At 43.1% G+C, this 22137-nt stretch overlaps 1 protein-coding gene across 1 annotated transcript; it reads right to left on the bottom strand.

The window, feature by feature from the left end:
• Positions 1-387: 387 nt before the first annotated feature.
• Positions 388-18306, bottom strand: Tada1 (transcriptional adaptor 1). Its single transcript, XM_048356743.1, has 8 exons — positions 18125-18306; positions 15238-15329; positions 14918-14983; positions 13055-13152; positions 6553-6762; positions 4874-5025; positions 2311-2473; positions 388-1552 (listed from the first exon to the last, which is right to left on the bottom strand). Exons 1-8 carry the CDS (start codon positions 18196-18198, stop codon positions 1400-1402), a joined length of 1008 nt encoding a protein of 335 aa, XP_048212700.1. The 5' UTR covers positions 18199-18306; the 3' UTR covers positions 388-1399.
• Between the last annotated feature and the right edge of the window lie 3831 nt (positions 18307-22137).

The following is a 22137-nucleotide window of genomic DNA, read 5'->3' as shown; positions in this document are numbered from 1 at the left end:
CCCCTGTGGAACCTGCCATGCAGAGAGCAAAAAGACAGGTTGAGTCTCCTGCCTTCCTCTTAATCATCCTCATACAGTCCAGGCAAGCAGAGGCCCAGGTACATGGCAGTGCAAAACAAAACTACATTTGTGTGGATATCAGTTAAAATTATCCCAAGGTTCTTAACAAATACTTCAAAGGGCTTTTGCCAACAACTGAAGCTGTTTTTTTTTTTCTCTTTAGTCTTAACGTATACATCAGAAAGGCAAGAAATGGCATATCACACCAAGAAATCTTCCTTTATAATCTTATCTGCTACAGTCTTCTGAAAAATCTCAGCAAAGAGTTCATAAAACAAGTCTTCTCTTCTGTAGGAGGTAGTATCCCTTCTATGTTTACAAAATTACAACAGAAAAGTTTTCTCCTAAAATGTTTATTTGTCACATTCAAAATACACATTCAAATACACAGATCCAAATACATACACCACCTGTACACTTATAAATTTATCCACTACTTAGACCTACATAGACCCAACTACATCAACACCTATTTCTCAAATAGAAAGCCACCTATCTTGAAAACAACAAGTTGGTCATGAATAATACTGCCAAAAGTAAATTTTTTTCATGTCATCACCTGGAAGGGTAGAAATAGATATTCCATGGGAGCAGGAACACTACTAGGCATAAATCAAATTTGTAAGATTTCTTAAAACATTCTATAGGAATAAATAGTGAACCTGAGTCTTTGCACATATTAATGCTAAAAATATACTTTGAGTTAGAGGGAAAAGAATAAGGTAATGGCATTCTAAGAATTGTTTTAGTTTTTCTGTTGTAAATGCAGAGAAAGGACTATTTTGTGTAACAGTACAGAATTACAAGTCACACTTTCTGTGGAGTTATAATGATAATTTTTTCAGGGACAATGTGGCCTATTTACTGGTCACTAAAGGAAGTGTCTGATTTTAACACTGTACAGCTTATCCCAACCAAATGTGACAGTACAGCTTAGAAGAGGCAGTACTTTTGGACTTAACACATATAGAATATATTAAGTCAGTGAAGACACAAATGCTCTGCTAGCCACAGGGACCAGGTTGTAAGAACTTCTTTATTCTGTCAGCTATCTTACATGCAAACCACAGACACCAAGTTTTAGCTGCCTACACATCCCTACCCGGGCACAGAATTCATCAATGCCTATTTCCACAGTTGGGAAGATAAAGACAGACATGTAGTTCATTATCAGTCAAACTTATAACTAACGGCTTCACAGTAGCAACACAAAATGTACTCAATGTCACATTTCCATAGGAAAAGTTATATATACACTATACACTTCAGCCTTGAAATGTGGACCCCCAGAAAGCTTTCCATTATCAGTAATGATGATCCCACACTCTCACATCCTGCTTTAGCAGAGTAAAAGCCCCTCCTTGGTCGCCAAGCGCTGTCGGTGGACTTTGTCCTGCTGCAGCTCTTCGTGATTTGGGTGCCAGAGTTTCATGATGATTCTTTCAATGTTCAGAGCATACACAGTATGTGTAGGGATGACTTCCCTGTGCACCTGTGATTTCAAAATCAGCAATGTCTCCAATCATACTTATTTTCTCAGCATATAAAAGCAAAATATTCATGACAGATACAATCTATAAACTTTAAAGCAGAACTTAATGCATCTCAAATCAGATAAGACAAGGAAATACAAAAGTTCTGAAATGCAAGTGAGGAAAAAACAAGATTGTTTTCCCCTTTTGTTTTAATTGAAGAGGTAGGGGATAAGGGAGTTAAATTAGAAGGGCCTTCCAGGCTCAGGATTTTAAAATGAAGCTAGTATTAATGGCTTTCATAATACACAATAAAAAGTGAAAAAATAGACCAGACATGGTATAGCATGTCTGTAATCCCAGCTATTTGGAAAACTGATTGGGAGGCTCACAGTGTAAGACCAGCGGGAGAGAAGTTAGCAAGACCCCATTCCAACCAAAAAACTGAGTGTAGTGCCGCATGTCCATCATCCCAACTTAAAAGGAGGCATAAATAGAAGGACCAAGGTCAGCTTAGGCAGAGATGTAAGACCGCACCTGCTTAGCAAGCGCAATGCATAGTAAAAAACAGTTAAAGAGTTTCAAGATGCAATGTACACACAAACCAACACATTGAACTGAAACACTTTTGTACAACTACTTAAAAGATATTTTTTTAATGCTTAATTGATTAAAAACCAAAGCTAAAAAGCAGAAAAGCTAATAAATGTCTTTGTTGAGCTGAGGAATATTTCACCTGTCCAGAAGACTAAGTAAATGGTATGGAGCTAAGAGTTACCTGCAGAGCTTCAAAAAGATCATACATGTTCACTGGAGGCAGAGCTGCAGGTAGAGTGTCCCCTGAGCAGGCCAGCAGGAGTGCAGCCTGCTGTTCAGCATCATCAGGGGGTGGGTGGGAAGTTGGATTCTGGCCAGCATAAGGAGCAGAAAAGGCTGAAGGGCTGAATAAATTAATTAATCAACTAATTAATATTCCCAGCATCTGCAATGGAGACAAGTGAGCAACTAGAAGACTGTGGCTTGCTAGAATACATCTTATTTAAAATAGCTTTAAATGAAATAGAAATCTAGTCAATGTATACATTAATCACCTATAATTTAGACTTTTAAGGGCTGCCCATTTTTAGGCCAGGAACAAACTAATACAAGGGTATTTAACCTCTTCCTCCACAATGTTAAAATTGACATAGCGTAGGATACTGAGCCAAAATGCCTTTAAAAAGCTTCCACTTGAAATCAAGAATAGACCTTAACGAAAGGAAAATTAAACTGAGAACATATAGCTTGGAGAGGAAAGCAGATGATATTGAAGTGAATAAGCTCAAAAATAAACAGGAAGAAGGAAGACCTCACACAAAAACAGAAAAGCAGAAACCAGCAAAGAAGAAAATAGGGTAGGGTAAATCAACCCAGATCTTGCTATTTTTCCAAACAATGCAAGCTGAGGAAGGAGTTAGAGATGGCTTCTTCATCATAGCACAGTCGAGGTAGCCTGCACACATCTCAAGAACAGAGTGAAACCAAAAAGTGAGGCAGCATCCAGCATGGGATTGATGCATTGGACAAAAGCAGCCCTGTTTTTAGAGGAACAAGTAGCAGGTGGAGCTCAGAGCCCTGGCAGGGATTGGCCAGCAAAAGAGGGAGGGAAAGAAAGTTCCAGAGCCTAGCCAGGCTAGACAGGGCTCCATCAACCTACAAACAAGGAGCCACCTTTCTGGCTTTTCTCTACAGTAGAACGACACATGAAAACAAGTGTGGACAGGCCTGCATAAGATTCCGACAGGAAATAGTTACAAATGGCAACCCAAGTGGAGAGCATAACTGAAGACGGCACAGATGGAAATAGGCTTGTGATCCTTGTAGTAGTCCCCATGATCTTGAAGATGACACTGGTACAACCTCTTCCACATGCCATCCATACTGCTCTCTCCCTCCAGCCCCAGCTGCCTGCCTTTCCTGCTCTCCTCATAACACTCGTGCCAACCTTCCCAACCTCAGCTTTCTTCTGAACTTGTATTTCTGTCATCCCTTTGCCTCCCTTCTCCAGATAACCAGATAGGAAACACCCAGCACTCGAAGGAAATTCACTCAATTCACAGGCTTAAGATTCAGATTTCAATTCAGGAGGGAGGGAAAGATGAAGGAGAAAGGTAGGTGCAAGAACAAGAAAGACAACAGAGATGAAGGTCATCTAGGCCCTCTCATAAAGGGATTACTTAGGACACAGAGAGGGTCTGGGAGCCCTCCATAGAATAAGGATGTAGGAAGCCCAGAAATGAGCCAAGAGGCCAAATCTGCACCAGATGGTTCTAAGAGCAGAGGCTGCTGGCTTGAACTACAGGAGTCAGATGAGGATCTACAGATCTTCCTCCTGCCACTATCATGAAGTCATCCTCAGCCCTAACCTGGCTATCACAGGCCATGCCTCTGGCTCAGAGGACTTCCTCCTAGGCAGATGCTGACATCAGGATGAACTGCCCCAAACAGTAACACCATTCCACGAGACTGGAGCCAACTGCATTAAACCCACATGAACCTTCTACTCTGATATTTAAAAAAAAAAAAAAAGAAAAGAAAAAAAAAAGCCAACCACCTTAAAGGCTCATATCAAGAGGCTGAGAACAGGAGAATTACAGTTTGAAGCTGGTCTGGACAGAAAAGTCCCCCCCCCCCCCCCCCATATCTCAACAGAAGAGTTTGGGCATGGCAGCAGCACTAGCTGTCATCCCAGCTACAACAGGAAGGCTAAAATAGGAGGATCACAGTCCACGCACACACCTGGACAAGAAGCAAAGCTCTGATCTCAAAAAGTAATGAGCTTAATCAGCCAGGTGCTGGAGGCTTACTCATGTAATCCTAGCTCTACTCAAGAGGCTGAGATCTGAGGACCATGGTTCAAAGCCAGCCCAGGCAGGGAAGTCCATAAGACTCTTATCTCCAATTAATCATCAAAACAGCAGAAATTGGAGCTGTGCTCAAGTGGTAGAGCACTGTCCTTGAGCAAAAAGGCACAGAGACAACATCCAGGCCAAGTTCAAGCCCCAAGACCAGCACCTAATAATAATCATCATAATAATAAGCTCGAAAAAGGGACTGGAAGTATGGCTCAGCAACAGAACCCTGATTAGCAAGTGTGAGGTCCTGAGTTCAAACCTCAATACTGCCAAATACACACAACAAACAACCAAAATAATTCACTAGATAGCATGTAAGAATGCAAGGAACTACCTGAGAATAAAATTGTACTGCTGTCCTTTACTTGACTACTTAGAAGCCATCTAGTATAAGATCAGTGTAACCAACTAGCAAAGGTAGAAGCAAAATGACAAAAAGCCATTTACCTTTCTATTAGGTTGTTGTATGCAACCACACTGTTCTTCAGGTATGGTTGTGGGGTCACATTACTACCAAAGGCATATTTGAAATGACCATCCCGTATTCGATAAGCTTTCCTTCTTGACACAACTGAAGTCAGTATATCTTTGAGGTGATTCTGTGAAAACAAAAGGAAAGTATTACAATCTCTTCCTTAAAGGCATACTGTACGATGTGCATTGGCCAAAAAGTGTTCATAGCATTTAGAAGACCTAGGCAGGCCAGCAGGTTAGTGCCAGTGCAGAGGAGGGCGTGGGAAAGAGAACACACTTGTTTGTTTTTTCTCAATTGTGGGGCTTGACCTCTGGGCCTGGGCGCTATCCCTGAGCTCTTCAGCTCAAGACTACCACTCTACCACTTTGAGCCACAGAGCTACTTCTGGTTTTCTGGTGACTAATTAGAGATAAGAGTTTCACAGACTTTCCTGCCCGGGCTGGCTTTGAACCATGATCCTGAGATCTCAGCCTGCTAAGTAGCTAGGATTACAAGCATGAGGCACCAATGCCCAGCCACACTTGTTTTTATTTGGCTCTCTTTAAAATTGGCTCACTGTATGTACAGGAAAGCCTTTTAAAGTTCATTTTGAGAATTATTTTTAAAAGGCAAACTATCTTAAAATTTTGTTTGATCACCGGATCAAACTCCTATGAAAAAGAATCTTTGCATTCTCAAAAGTCATAGAAACATAATACATAGGAAATAGACAAAAACATACACAAAAACACAAATTAGCAATTAGTCTCTACTTTTATGTGAGCCAAGTACATGAGACATTAAAAATAGAGATACACTAGTCCCAACATACCACTAACCAGGGAGTCAGGATTAGGTAGTGCATTTTGAGTATACTAATAAGACCATCTTCTAGAAAAACATCTTTGAGGGCTGGGGATATGGCCTAGTGGCAAGAGTGCTTGCTTCGTATACATGAGGCCCCAGGTTCAATTCCCCAGTACCACATATACAGAAAATGGCCACTTCTGGCGCTGTGGCTCAAGTGGCAGAGTGCTAGCCTTGAGCAAAAAGAAGCCAGGGACAGTGCTCAGACCCTGAGTCCAAGGCCCAGGACTGGCAAAAAAAAAAAAAAAAAAAAGAAAAACATCTTTGAGCAATCTAATACTGCTTGCATTCAGAACTCAATTAATATAAGTTTGTGAGATAGCTATTATTGTCTATGACATGTAGATGAGAAAATGAGGCCCAAAGAAATGAAAGGAATTATGCATGTTAACTCAGTACCATATTGTAACATCTTTTTACCTAACAAAATAAATGAATGAAATAGTGTGCTGAATAAAAATCCTACTGTTCATCTGCTAAGACAAAGCTAACACTTTTTAAACACTGTTCTACAGTAAAAGGTAACTTGAGTCACTGGGATTTCTGCTGTCATTTTCTAATTCCTTAAATTTTACTTTGTTGACATATTGAACACCAGATGAAGCAGAAGTGGTAGGCCTCAAGCAACCTTTGTGAAAAAGCTGAGTTTATTAACTGAGGTAATTCTTTGGATTGTGAGGAAAACAACCTCCATGATGAAATGAGGGTGGCATTTTTGGTTCTTTTCTGGCAAAACCACCCTCAATGATGCACATAACTGGACACATGCAATACATGGAGTTATTTCTGCCAACAGCAAACCAACCTCTACGGCATAGACCACAGCAGAAACAGCCTCCTCGGTGACATTGTCTAGCCCGTGCTCGTAGGCAGTCACAATCATCCTGCCTTCCAGCTGGCCTCGAGTGGGCAGCATCATTGTGTGTGAACAAAGCTTCAAGTCATCATCATCCTGGGGATCCTTGGCCACAAACTGCTGAGCTCCGGAGAGGGGGTTCTGGGGCTGGAATCTATGCTATGAGGAAGAAGACTTCAAGATTAGTTCTTATGCCAGCAAATAAGAAGATTCAGGCAAAAACAAACCAACCAAGTATTACATTTGAGATCCTATAAATGGATGCCATGGAAACTATATCATAGGAGCCAAAAAAATTAAAAGTAGTATTTTTGTGGGGCACTGGTGGCTCACACCTATAATCCTAGCTACTCAGGAGGCTGAGATCTGAGGATTGGGGTTCAAAGCCAGCCCAGGCAGGAAAGTCCTTTAAGACTTCCAGAAAACTGGAAGTTGCTCTGGGGTTCAACGTGGTAAAGCACTAGTCTGGAGCAAAAGAGCTCATGGATAGCGCCCAGACCCTGAGTTCAAGCCCCACATTTTATGGTACTAATAAAGGCATAAGTTAAGAAGAATGAAGGCACTGTGCACAGCAGTTTATTCTATGCATTAATACCATTCTGATCACAATATTTCAGTGGGGCCTGTGCTAAAAACAGCAGGAAAGAGGAGATAAAGAATTGTATTCAAAAAGGCAGAAGCTTAACTGTGAGAAAGTAGGTTCTAAAAGTATAAACATACAACTAGTGCCTCATCAATATGACAGCTCTAACAACCAATACTCTTAAGATAATGCTGTAAGACAGAGCTATTCAGTTACTGTTATATACTACTTTACAATGACCAACACAGAATCAAAGGCATGGCCATAATACTAAAGGTTTTCCTCAACCCATCTTCATGCATAAAACTTCAGGCTTCCTCTGGAATTCGGATAGGCCACTCCTCCTCTATCACTTGGAGGGAGAAGCTCCTGGCACAATATAAAATGTTTTATAGTGAAGTTTGTTCCTGTTTAAAATTTTTATTATAAAACAATACTGAGCCAGGCACCAGTGGATCATGCCCATAATTCTAACTACTCAGGAGGCTGAGAACTGAGGATCACAGTTCAAAGCCAACCCAGGTAGGAAAGTCCATGAGTGTCTTATCTGCAATAAACTACCAAAAAGCCGGAAGTAGAGCTGTGGCTCCAAGTGGTACAGCGCTAGCCTTGAGCAAAAAAGCTCAAAGACAGCAAGCACCCAAGGCCTGACTTCAAGCCCCATGACCAGAATTAAAAAATAATAATAAGAGGGGCTGGGGATATGGCCTAGTGGCAAGAGAGCTTGCCTCATATACATGAGGCCCTGGGTTCAATTCCCCAGCACCACATATACAGAAAACGGCCAGAAGTGGCGCTGTGGCTCAAGTGGCAGAGTGCTAGCCTTGAGCAAAAGGAAGCCAGGGACAGTGCTCAGGCCCTGAGTCCAAGGCCCAGGACTGGCCAAAAAAGAAGAAAAAAATAATAATAAGAGAAAAGATGGCGCCGTCACGGTAGGGAGGCACCCCGACTCGCTCCAACTGAATAGCGAGCTGGGAACTCCAACACCCAACACCCCATCAAGAACCCAGCAAAACCAGCAGCCAGAAGCAGTGGAGATACACAGGAAAACACAAAGGAGTAAAAAAGAAGAGCCGAAAACCTACACGGAGCCAGAGAATCTCTGGGGCACCCTTCCCCCACCAGCCGACCCTGACCCGAACAGGGCCAGGCTGGGAAAGGGGAACCGGGCGATCGGCAAACAGGCTGCCGGGAGCACAGAGTCCAGACAGCGGAACCCCATGGACACTAGGGAGAGTGCGGACCAAGATATACTACGGCAGCGACAAGAAGTTTGGGTCTACACCGGGATCGGACGCACAGCGGCTGGGGAACCCAGTGCGGCAGAAGGGGGCAGCCAGGGACGCCACCACGACACTTCGCCACCCCCTGAAGGGCTAACGGCTGCGTGGGACACACACACAATCCAGGATCAGTGAGTCCCCCATTACCCCCCTCTCCCCCAACGGCAGACCAGCTATCAGAGACCCAAGCCCTACAAAGAAGCTAGATCTCCCTCCCTCCCCCTCCCCACCCCGAGGGAACAAAGAACCCCCCAAATCAGGCGGGAAGCTCCCATCAGGCGCTAGGAAGTCAGTTTAGCAGGGGAAGGGCAGAGAAGCGCAGTCTGAGGGCGCTAACCCGCACCCGGACAGTTGATCCCACTGGGCCCCACACATACCGCCCCCCACAACGGACTCGCAGGAGGGCGCAAACACAACCCAACAACCCGGGGCGTGCTCTGGGAGGCGTACCCCGCTAAAGTGGACGGGGCCACAGCAGCAGCACCTGCTCTGGTAGATGCGCCTACACAGGAGGGAGGGCAGAGCTATAAACCAAACCTGAGAAGCTATCCACAGAACTCCAGATGCGCAAATCACAAAGAAACATAACACAGTTCATCAAAGAGCAAGCCAACTCGCCAGCTCCAAAAAGCAGCACGACTAAAGAGGAGATGGAGAATAAAAAAGCAAATGAGGCCATGTTAACAGGAATGATGGAAAGCGTCAGAAATGAAATCAGAAAACAATTCCAGGAGTTTAGAGTGGAAATCTTGAAGGACACCCAGGAAGCCAAAAAAGAAATGGAAGCAAAAATGGATACAATGCAAGCCTACTTTAAAGAAATGGAAGCAAAAATGGATACAACGCAAGCCTCCTTTAAAGAAGACCTTAACATCCTGAGAACTGAAATGCATGAAAAAACAGATTTAAAATACAACTCTTTAAAGGAAGAAATTTCCATGATCAGAGCTGATCTGACAACCATAAATAGCTCTCTGACATCCATAAACTCTGCAACTGAATCCACAGCATAGAGAGAACAGGAATCGATGGAACATTCCTCAAAACAATAAAAGCCATATACAACAGACCAACTGCTAACATCATATTAAATGGAGAGAAACTTAAATCATTCCCCCTAAACTCAGGAACAAGACAAGGATGCCCACTCTCCCCACTTTTTTTCAACATAGTGCTGGAATCCCTAGCCATAGCAATAAGGCAAGAGGAGGATATCAAAGGGATCCACATCGGCGAGGAAGAAATCAAGCTATCCCTATTCGCAGACGACATGATCTTATATCTGAAGGACCCAAAAAAACTCAGTACCCAAAGTCCTACACCTAATAAACCAATTTGGCAAAGTAGCAGGATACAAAATCAATCCACAAAAGTCAGCAGCTTTTCTGTACACCAGCAATATACAAACAGAAAAGGAAATTATGGAAACAATTCCATTTACAGTAGCCAAAAAAAGAATAAAGTACCTAGGGATCAACTTAACCAAGGACATGATGGACCTATTTAATGAACACTATAAAAATCTAATAAGGGAAATCAAAGAAGACACAAGGAGATGGAAAGACCTCCCATGCTCATGGGTAGGCAGAATCAATATAGGGAAAATGGCCATATTGCCCAAACTGTTATACAAATTCAATGCAATCCCTATAAAAATCCCAGCCACATTCTTCACTGAAATAGAGAAACCAATCCATAAATTCATATGGAACAGCAAAAGACCTAGAATAGCCAAAGCAATTCTAGGCAAAAAAAGCAGTGCAGGAGGTATCACAATACCAGACTTCAAGCTCTACTACAGGGCCATCATAACAAAAACAGCCTGGTATTGGTATAAAAACAGATCGGAAGACCAATGGATTAGAATTGAAGATCCAGAAATAAAACCGCACTCTTACAGTCAGCTGATATTCGACAAAGGAGCTAAAGACATACAATGGAAAAAACATAGCCTCTTCAACTACTGGTGCTGGGAGAATTGGGCAGCCATATGCAGAAAACTCAAAGTAGACCCAACCCTATCACCATGCACCAAGATCAACTCAAAATGGATCAAGGACCTCAATATCAGACCTGAATCCTTGAAACTACTGAAGGACAGAGTAGGAAAGACGCTAGAACTTATAGGCACAGGAAGGAACTTCCTGAATAGAGTCCCAGGAGCACAACTAATAGGGGAGAGACTCAACAAATGGGACTACTACAAATTAAAAAGGTTCTGCATAGCTAAGGACATAGCCACCAAAATAGAAAGACAGCCAACAATATGGGAAAGGATATTTACCAGCACAGCAACAGACAAAGGCCTGATATCTGTCATCTACAGAGAACTCAAAAAAAACTAAGCCCCTCCAAGCCCAATAAACCTATTAGGAAATGGGCAAAGGAGCTAAAGAGAGACTTCACAAGAGAAGATATAAAAATGGCAAAGAAACACATGAGGAAATGTTCAACATCCCTGGTAGTAAAGGAAATACAAATAAAAACAACCCTGAGATACCACCTCACCTCAGTTAGAATGGCCTATACTCTGAACTCAGGCAACAACAAATGCTGGAGGGGGTGCAGGGAAAGAGGAACCCTTTTCCATTGTTGGTGGGAGTGCAAATTAGTACAACCACTTTGGAGAACAGTATGGAGGTTTCTCAAAAAGCTCAATATAGACCTACCCTATGACCCAGCCATACCACTCCTAGGCATCTATCCTAAACAGCAAACCCCAAGATATCAAAAAGACATTTGTACTTCCATGTTTATCGCGGCACAATTCACAATAGCCAAAATATGGAAACAACCCAGATGCCCCTCCACAGACGAATGGATCCAAAAAATGTGGTACTTATACACAATGGAATACTATATAGCGATTAGGAATGGTAAAATATTGTTATTTGCAGGGAAATGGTCAGAACTTGAACAAATAATGTTGAGCAAGACAAGCCTAGAACACAGAAAACAAAGGGGCATGATCTCCCTGATATATGACTGTTAAGAAAGGGAGACGGGGGGCTGGGGATATAGCCTAGTGGCACACTAGGCCCTAGGTTCGATTCCCCAGCACCACATATACAGAAAACGGCCAGAAGCGGCGCTGTGGCTCAAGTGGCAGAGTGCTAGCCTTGAGCGGGAAGAAGCCAGGGACAGTGCTCAGGCCCTGAGTCCAAGGCCCAGGACTGGCCAAAAAAAAAAAAAAAGAAAGGGAGACGGGGGGCTGGGGATATGGCCTAGTGGCAAGAGAGCTTGCCTCGTAGACATGAGGCCCTGGGTTCGATTCCCCAGCACCCCATATACAGAAAACAGCCAGAAGTGGCGCTGTGGCTCAAGTGGCAGAGTGCTAGCCTTGAGCAAAAGGAAGCCAGGGGCAGTGCTCAGGCCCTGAGTCCAAGGCCCAGAACTGGCCAAAAAAAAGAAAAAAGAAAGGGAGACGGAGAGACAGTAGAGACCACGTCTGTTAAACCAAAAACTGCTTGTCAAATAGTATTCCCCACAGGATTGGGGCAGCGACCCAACAGTATGTAGCTAAAACCAAACAATTACTCAACATATAAAGGTCAAAAATTGACCTCTCAGGGGAATACAATAGCTCAAAAGCTATGTACGTACATTCATATAAGACTACTGTTGACATATTGTCTAATATCGACATTACATTGAAAGCCCTCGGCAAACTTTCTTGGGTGTGGCCACGTGGCTACTGTATATGTTCTTGATACATTGTATATTGTATATCTGTCTACCTGACCTAGAGAAGGGATAGAAAAACAGGGCGTAAGATATCACAAGAAATGTACACACTGCCCTACTATGTAACTGTACCCTTTTTGCACAACACCTTGTCAAAAAATTTTTGTTCAATTAATAAATAAATTAAATTTTAAAAACCCACAAAGTTCTAAAATATATAAATTTTAGAAAAATAATAATAAAAAGTTTGCCATTTTCCAAGTATAAAGCTATGTTTTATATTGAACACAGCTTTTTAATCCAAGTGTGCCTTTTAGGAGATACTGAGGTCCTCTAGATTGAACAATATTACTAATGTAAAACATAGGCCAGAGGTGGAAAGAAATAAATGTATGTTTAGTAATAATAATATAAACTATCAATACCCAGTAAAATCTAGAAAGGATTATTTGTGGAAAATTTCCCAAAAAGAAACAACAACAACAACAAAATACTTGTTCATCTAAATACAGCCAAATGCTTTATGACAACTCTACTGGTTATGAAAGGCCCAGGGCTCAGCTGGGCACCAACAGGAGCCGCCCAGAGGCCTCCCAGCTGCTAATGCGTGGAACTGAGGCCTTCCAGCTGAAAACCATTACTCATTCAAGAAAAATGTTGAAGAGGGGAAAGAACACAGGCATGCTTTGAATCAATGAAAAATCTGTAGGTTCTAATGATTACAAAATAGTATTTAAGCAATAATGAACAAGACCTGTGACCATACAGACTCACAAGCCTTGGCCCTTTTTTTTTTCAACTCTGTCACCAGTATTTTAACATTCATTTCAAATGTAAAGCTGGTTCATAACACTAGCAGTTAAACCCATGGCTACCAAGACCTACCAGGGAAATCACTTACATCAAATTTTTGACGAACAGAAGAAAGCTTTTTCTTGCCCTTGGGTTTTCCAGGTTTGGCTGCAGAACCCCCTGTCCAGGGCAAAGATCCAGCACCTTCTACGAGACAGAAAAATAAGAAGTGTAAGTGAACATAAAGATGACACTTGACAACTGTCACATTTGTTTTCATTTGGTGCTAGAAAGTGTGGAATTCTCTAGTAAGGAATCTAACGAATGCTCAAATCCAGACCTTCTCTTTGTACTGTACTTCTCTAAACAAACTCTCAAACCATATGTTTTTCTACTCTAACCAATTATTTTAGGTAACCATTCTCTTATATTATAGTTAATATTTATCAGTAGTAGCATTATAAAATCAGAATAGAATTTTCTAGCCCAAAGTGGTGAACCAAACACATGTATTTATCTCCTCTAAGACCTTGCTAAAAGTAAGGGTGATGACCCCTGAGAAAAGGGAGGGGGTGCTTTTCAGAGCACTGAAGACATTGCTTTTGAGCCAATACGTCCTCTTAGCTATGCAAGGCCTCAGATAAGTCTTGGAGAGACTATGGAAGAGGCTGCCATCACCTGGAGAGTTGCTTAAGAACTAAAAGCAATGCACACAGAGTGTGTGGTGTGCTGAACTGAACAAATAACATAAAAATCATTTTCCCAGCCTTGTGTAGAATAACAGGAAGCAACCCATCCACAGCTGCTATGTATAATGTAAATTTTGCTTTTTTCATTTTGAGGAAATAAATATAGTTTTCAAGGGAGGAATAAGTCATAGGATTCAAATGAGATGTTTCTTCATTCTTTTTTAAATAGCCAGTAATACTAACTCAAGAATATCTAGTGTTTTATTTAAGTCAGACACCGACATTTACTAATGGCACTTCCTATCTACTTGGCATTTTTTATTTTCTTAAAGTAAAACCCCAGCAGTACTGGAGTTTGAACCAGGACCTCATGCATCGATTTAATCTAAAAGGCAGGAAGCCCAGTTCTTAGTAAAGTCTAAGACATTTTTTGTCATGAGAGATGTTTACAATGTATTACTTGTTGAAGGAGGTATACTGTAACTCAATCTTACTCCAACCATACTTTTGTGTGGTAGTTTTCTACCATTCCCACTCCAAAAAGGTTTTTAAGAGTCAGTGTTTCTAGCTATAACTAGGAAGAAGTGATAGGTTCAGTGTCACCAAGCTCCCCATCAATAACTTGCTAAAATGCATGTTGAAGCTCAAACCTCCTTAAAACACAAGTGAAGGTCCAGCCTAACATCTACCCTAGCTTCCTACCACACAACTCCTCTCCAGTGTCTACGAAGCACTTTCTCCTAAGGCCAGCCCTTCTCTTCACTTTCTGAACCCGAGATCCTACCACTTCATCATTTCTCATTTAACCTAAAATGCAGTAGAACTGGAAGCAAGCACTAAAAGTTAGTGAAAGCATAGGGAGATCTGTTTTCAAAGGGCTCTGTGAGCTGAACACTACTGGCTCTCACTTGTAGTCTTGTATTTAGAAAACTGAGATCCAGAGAACTGTGGTTCAAAGCCAGCCCTGGTAGAGAAATCTCTGATCCTCCAAAACAACCAGCAAAAAGCTGAGTGGGAGTTGTGACTCCATTGGTACAGTGTCACCTTAGCAATTAAGCTAGGCAAGCGCAAGGCCCTGAGTTCAAACCTTTGATACTAGCATTAAAAAAAAAAAAAAATCTGTGAAATAATTAAATTACTTACAACCCTAATTTTTTTTTTCTTCTGAATAGTTCAAAGAACATTTCATGTGCAAGCCAGATGCATCTCTCAGAGGAAACAAAAGCCTAGTATTCCCTGGCTTTGCCAAGCAACATACATAAGCTCTCCCATCCTTTTCTTACCTGGTGTAGAGACTAAAATCTGACAGCGCGTGAGAATGGCCAGCAGGAAATCATTGTGAGAATGAACTGGAAAATGGAAGGTTGTCACAAGTCAAATACAAACTGTGTCCAACAAAATGGAACCACTATATTAGTTTATAAGACTGACTGTCCCCTTACACTGCCATTCCTTACACTTCATCTTAAATGTCTACAATACTGAGATTAATTTAACATTAAAATCAAAGTCTTGTTTCCTGAAAAGTGAAAAGATTTTTCAGTTCCTGCACATCGGGGAAGGCTTAGGAACAGTACAGTAACTCTGCAGTTTGATACGTTACCATTGTCCTGTGTGAGTAGTCGATGAGCTTCCAGGTCAAACTCTTCTTTGCTGATCTTCTGCTTGAACCATAACTTCAAGTTAGCCCAGTACCTGCAAGAGAAGAAACATCAATAACCTCTGCATTTGCCTCTTCCCCTCTCCCCTCTTCACCTTCCCTGAGAAGGAAGTGTTATCTTCCCCGGTGTCACTGCCTGAACTACTTCACTCATCCGTCCCCAATGCAAACGTGGAAAACAAGTCCCACAATCTCAGAAAGTGGCTACCTTTAGACAGGTAACAGAAGTTAAACAAGGCCACATGGTCACCCAATCTGATCCAGTTAGACATAAGGACAATGAGTGCACGACATAAGTAACAAATGGTTCATAATCTGGGCTCTTATGTTTTACCTACCACCAGGGATCACGTTTCAATGGCTAGGATACACAAAGCAAAGCAAATTGTTCATGAAGGAAATCACTATAAAAACCATTTACAAACTAATTAACCAAGAGGCACTTTTTAAGGACTAGAAGAAATAGACAATAGAAATACAAATGTAGAGCAATATACTACAGTACCATCAGTAATGTACCATGACTGTACTGTTCTTAGCACAAAGATCTCATTGGATTACACTGTCAGTGGGGTTCATACTTCAGATGTACCCAATTTAGCTGGGCACCCATGTTTGACCAACATCAAGTAGCCAGTACTGACCTCTAACAATGAAACAAGGAAGCAGGCATAGTGGCTTACTCCTATAATCCCATCTATTCTGGAAGCAGAGATTGAGAGGATCACAGTTTGAGGCTAGCCTTGGCAAAAAGTTAGTGAGACTCCATCTCAACAAAGAAACTAGGTATGGTAGTCCAGGCCTGAATACACAGCCTTGGTAGCATGATCAAGATCAGAGGTTAGTGCAGGCAAAAAATGTAAGACCTAATTCAAAAAGTAAAACAAAAATGAGCTGGGGGCATGGTTCAAGTGTCAGAGCACTAGCTTAGTAAGTATGAGGCTGAGTTCAAACTTCAATACAGAAAAGAAAGGTGGGGAGGGTATAGGATATGGTAACTTTGAAAAATATTTCCAGCAGTTTTGAAGTCACTGTGATTGATGAATGTGGAATTGGGGGGAGGGAGATGGAAAAGGAAGAATCCTTGCATCTAGTCAGGTTGAAGTCACTTTAGCCAGGGTGCTGGTAGCTCACATCTGCAATCCCAGCTACTTATGAGGCTGAGATCTGAGGATCACAGTACAAAGCCAGCCCAGGCAGCAAAGTCCAAGAAATCCCACCTTCAATTAACCAGCAAAAAAGCTGGTGTGGAGTAATATTCTACAAGTACTGGAGTGGCAGCCAGGTGTGAAAAAGTTAGGCAAGCACAGAGCCTTACGCTCATGCCCAGTACTGGCACACACACACACACACACACACACACACACACACACACACAAAAGTCAATCATACATACTTTCTGTCTTTCAGATTTAGTGTACTTCCAAATATTTGTAGGTATTCTAGGCTGTTGAGAGGGCAAGTGTCCAACTATGCTTATACAAACGAAAATTTTATCAGTATTACAAAAGTAAAAAACTATAGCATCTAACAAGGATGAAAACTGTTGATTTTGAACGTTTAAAATGAAGAGTTTTCAATTCATCAAATAAGCAAATAATAGCCTGTCCATGAGCAAGAATAGTAAAATAAGAACACTGCATTTTGGAAGTCACCAAGTGTTTATTTTTAAAAAAAGAAAACAAGAAATTTCAGTCAATCAGTAGATTCGGTTCTAAGTCTATTCTTCATAGACATTTTGATTTATTTTGTCAAACTTGTTAGGATCTTGACAGGCTGGGACACAAACTTAATTTTTCACCCCAAAATTTTACATGAGGGGGGGAAGGCTCTAGAAATCACCTATGTCATCTGACCTAAGTAACTTCAACCCAGTGGAAACAATGAATATGGAGAGTGTTGGGGGGAACAGGAATTTGACATCACCAAATGCTCCCGTTACTCTCCCTTCGTTTTTCAGCTAGTACCTCTGAGTAAGACCGGTACTTCTGAAAAATCAAACTGCAATTAAAATTAAAAAAACCAAGACAAAAAACTAAATGCCACCAATTGCTACCAGAGCGTAGAGCTAAGAGTGAGTGTGGAAGCTGTCCATTCTACCTATTGGGATTGTTATTTTAAATTTTTAACTTCTCCAGCTCTTCTGGGCACGTCAGAGGTTCGATGTGGGGTACCATTCTCTGGAAGTGGCTTTTATTCGGGACCCCACGGTTCTGAGCCCCCAGGTCCTGGCCTCCAACCTGACCAGGGCTGGGGGTGATGGGGCGTCTGGCTTTCAATCTGGAGCGCGGGCCCCAATCCCGGCAAGCTAGGTCTCTGCCAAAGGGAATGAATCCTCAGGGAGCCCGCGTCGCGGGGGCGGCTGGCACACTCAGGGCGTCTGCCACAGTGGGGACTGTGTCGCGGTGCGGTGATGGATTTCACCTGGGATCTGTCTGCCTCCCCGCGCTGCTGTCAAAGTTCCCGCGCGACCAGCGCGCGCTCCCCAAACCTCCGCCTCCAGGAAGCCCTCCCGGTCCCACCGCCCCGCGCGTCCGCACCCCGCGCCGGGGCGCCCCCGCTCCGCAGCCCCCTCGGACGGTGACCCCGCTCCTTCCGCCCCACCCGGGCGCCCCGGGAACGTTCAGGGATGTCTCCCGGGCGTTCCCCTGCCCTCGGCGCGGCGGGTCCCCGCGGCCGCCCCACCCTGCTTCGGAACCCCGGGGAGCCGAGGCTGGCGCTAGGCTCCGCAGGCCTCGGAGCCGTGGGGAGAAGCCCGCGGCGCGCGGCGGCCGCCCTAGGCCAGATCGCCGGCTCCCAGGCCTAGGGGCCGCGCCCCAGCGGCTCTCACTGTTTCACGTTGTCCCCCAAGGCCTCGCTCAAGTTCTTCTTGGCCGCCTCCAGCTCGCTCACAAAGGTCGCCATTGCACCGCGCGACTCAGCCCGACCGCAGACCACCGAGTCGCCGCAACCCGGCAACCGAAAAACCAACTCGGCGGAAGGCCCGAGCGCCCAACTTCTAAGCCCACAGTCGTGGGCTCCGCCCCACGTCGCTCCAAAGACGTTGGTTTGGTTCACGGCTCCGCCCGCTTGACAGCGAGAGAAGAGGCCGAGGCAGACTCCGTCCTCCTCCCCCCGCCCCTCGGGTCACGTGATCGGCCTCCCTGAGCCTCCGGTGTCCCTACTAAGCCCGCCGGCTCGCCCGCGGGTCCCGGCTGCAGCGTCGCCTGCAGGGCTGGCGCGCCCTGGCTGCCGCCGCGCATCCCTGCGGCTCTGTTCTGGTCAAAAAGTGCGCGTGCAGTTGCATTCTCAATCGCTTTCCTTCCATTACTGATTTGCCAAGTCAAAAGAAGAAAAAAGAAAAGGCATCAAATAGGACATCTGCTTGATTTATCAGGTTTTATCCACGGTTTCCTCTAGTTTCTAGGGCACCCTGCAACATATTTGGACTTAATGAAAGATTTTAAATCATAAGAAAATGCAAAGGCGGTTTGTTCCTCAGAAAAACACGTCTAACTGAAATATTTCTTCACCCACTCCACACCCAAAACATATCTATTATCAATGCTGCATCTTTTAAAGACTTAATATATCATTATTGTTATATTATTAATTATTATATTGTCATTTGTGGGGCTTAAACTCGGGGTCTGGGCTCTGTCCCTGAGCTCTTTTGCTAAAGGCTACCATTCTACCACTTCGAGCCACAGAGCCACTTTTGGATTCCCACTGGTTAATTGGCGATAAGAATCTCACTGACTTTCCTGCCCTGGCTGACTTTGAACCAAATCCTCAAATCTCAGCCTCCTGAGTAGCTATGATTACAGATGTTAGCCACCAGTGCCCAGTGTCTGGCTTACTTGTATTATTATAATGCTGGAGATGAAAGTCAAAGGCTCCAGATATGGAAGTCAAAGCCTCACACCTACTGAGCCACACTATATCCATAAGGAACAGTGTATTCAAAACGTCACAGATATGCACAATCACTTATTTGCCGGTTATTAGACTGTTTCCATTTTTCTCTACTGAAAGCAATACTGAACTAATTCAGCAGTGATAGTCACTAGATACTATGTGGGAAATGAATTATACAACTTGGGGACAAGAAGGGTTGGGAGGGAAAAAAAAGTGGGAGAAAATGAGGGAGGGGTGCCACTGTACAAAAAGAAATGTACTCAATAACTGATTTCTGTAACTGTAACCCCTCTGTACATCATCTTTACAATAATTTTTTAAAGCTATGCTGTGAGCGATGTTTATACACAACTTTTCCTTAGCATTATCACTTTAGGATAGGGCCCCAGAAGTAGTTGTATGGTGAAATAGGAATGTTTGGTGCATATTGTCAAATGCTTTCCAAAGACTTAAACTAATCCTGCCCATAATCTATAAAATGAATCACTCACAAATTCTCCACAGAGAATAAGGCCCTTAAGCTTACTCATTCCTCCAGCTCCATCCTGCACCCCAACCAGTCTGCTCCTGCCTGTGAGTTTGGCCCAGACCTCTCACTTTCCAGGGGACCTGATCTCATAGTGGGATCATGTTAGGTGCCTGGCACCTAAGCTGTGGATGCTAGACAGGCAAAGGTGAACAAGCAAAATCTTCTGTGTTTCAACACTCCAGAGCAAAAAGCAGACCTATGCTTGTTAATTTGTTTTGTTTTGTTTTGTTTTTGTTTTTGGGGTGTGTGTGTGTGTGTGTTGCCAGTCCTGGGGCTTGGACTCAGGGCCTGAGCACTGTCTCTGGCTTCTTTTTGCTCAAGGCTAGCACTCTAGCACTTGAGCCAAGGTGCCACTTCTGGCTTTTTCTATATATGTGGTGCTGAGGAATCCACCCCAGGGCTTCATGTATAGGAGGCAAGCACTTTACCACTAAGCCATATTCCCAGCCTGCTTATTAACTTTTTAATTAAAAACAAATTCAATAATCATCCATTTCAACCTTTCATGACTTTCTACGAGCTACTGAACTACAGACCTTGTCATTCAAATTTTCTTACAGGCTGATCCCAGCTTACCTGTCCATCTCTCATACACCCCACCCCCCCCTCCACAATTCCACACCCATCTTCAATCTCCTTGGTATTCTGCAACGACTCACATGTCCTTTGTACCTATCTCTTCTCTGCTGGGTTCTGGACTCACAACCTCAGTCAGGTTCCACTATCTCTATGAACATTAGGAGGTTAATTCTACAGGACCAGGATACTCCTTGCTTCTCATCCCTGTCCACTACCTGCCAAGAAATAATATGCCTTAAATAGTTTGATTTGAGTACATGTTTGACAACAGCCACAGTACATGATGCGTATTGTTTCCATATGTCTAGCTCAAGCATTCTTTCTATCTTGGCACTTTATATAACCATCAGTGCTGATTTCAGTGTATTCACTTAAAAGCCCATTTAAACTGTAGTATTACATGACATACATAAACAAATATCTGATTTAATAAAACCCAAACCAAAAATTCTTGTAACTTGGTAGTAATTCTAAATTACCCTTTAGTTTGAGCAATACTTGGACAATATGCACCACATATAGACAGAAACTTTAGAGGCCATGTGTAAAAATGTTTTATAAAAAGCAGGGGTAATTCTCTCTAGTTTGTTTTGAAACAAACGTTTCTTTTCATAGTCATTTTTATTCCTAAAACTGGGCTCTTGCTTGCTTCTCAACCCTGTATTTGATTAAACACTATTTTTTATTCTTTTTTGTTATCGTTGTAAGAATAGAAGATGAGATCTTTCTTTCTTTAATACATTTTAATTATGTTTTATTGTTGAGTATGGATACAATGTTATGCTATGGATCTCTGGGACCTGTTCATCTTGCTACATGGAAACTTTATGATTAGTATTTATGACTATGGCCATTCTCCTCTCTCTAGCCTCCCTAGTAATCACTATTTCATATTTTATTATTTTCCATATCTTGTGTAAATGGAATCATGCCACTTTTGTCTACCAGTAATTTTGTCTTTATTTTGCTTGCTATAATGTCCTTGAAGTTCAGCCATGTTGTCCTGTACTGCAGCATTCTTTCTTTTTCAAGGTTGAATAGCACTCCATAAGGCACATATGTAACATGTGTGTTTTATTTATTCTGTAGATTAAAGTGTCCATGGATCCTGTCAATGAACAGTTGGGTTCATCCATATCTTTGGCTATTTATTAAGTAGTATGGCACAAATATGAGACCACTAGTACATTCTAAAATCCTGATTTCGGCGCACGGTCCCAGCTCCCAGAGCTGGCCAGCCAGCCTGCTTTTTACTGTCACAGTTCCAGCTCCTGAGTCTGGGCTGTGACCCTGGCCGGTCAGTATACTTTTTACATCCTCAATAAATCCATCTTTTTACTTGAGACTGTCTCTGAGTGGTGGACTCTTAGAGGGATGGGGGATCCTCCCACCCTCCGACCCCATTACATTGTGGTCCCCTCCCTTGGGGGGAACCCCATTACAATGATAAAGGACAGAGACTCTCTGGCTACTTCCTGCTGACCAGGGGCATCAACATTAGGGGTAAAAGGTGGAAATGTGGCCTCTCTGGGAGAAGGCTAGCAACAGCTCTCCCTATGGTGCCCTGTAGACCCAGGAAGGGCCTTGGGCCAGGACAGGCAGAATTCCCCTGTTTTTCTCCTTTTTTTTCTGAGGAGTACCCCCAGTCCTGATGGCCCTTTTTCCACGAACCAAACTGCTACAAAATGCCACATAAGACTTTTCACCAATACCGCTGCTGGCTTCCATATCCACATCGACACCACTTCTCTACTTTGGTCTTTGCAGTCACAGTCACACCCGAGCCGGGCCACTGCTAGCACGCCTCTTGACTGTGCAATGAGGCTGAAGAACCTGAG

This window comes from Perognathus longimembris, chromosome 11 (assembly GCF_023159225.1).
Source record: "Perognathus longimembris pacificus isolate PPM17 chromosome 11, ASM2315922v1, whole genome shotgun sequence".
NCBI lineage: Eukaryota > Metazoa > Chordata > Mammalia > Rodentia > Heteromyidae > Perognathus > Perognathus longimembris.
Note: the sequence above shows the minus strand (reverse complement) of the source record. Positions and strands in the feature narration are given on the sequence as shown.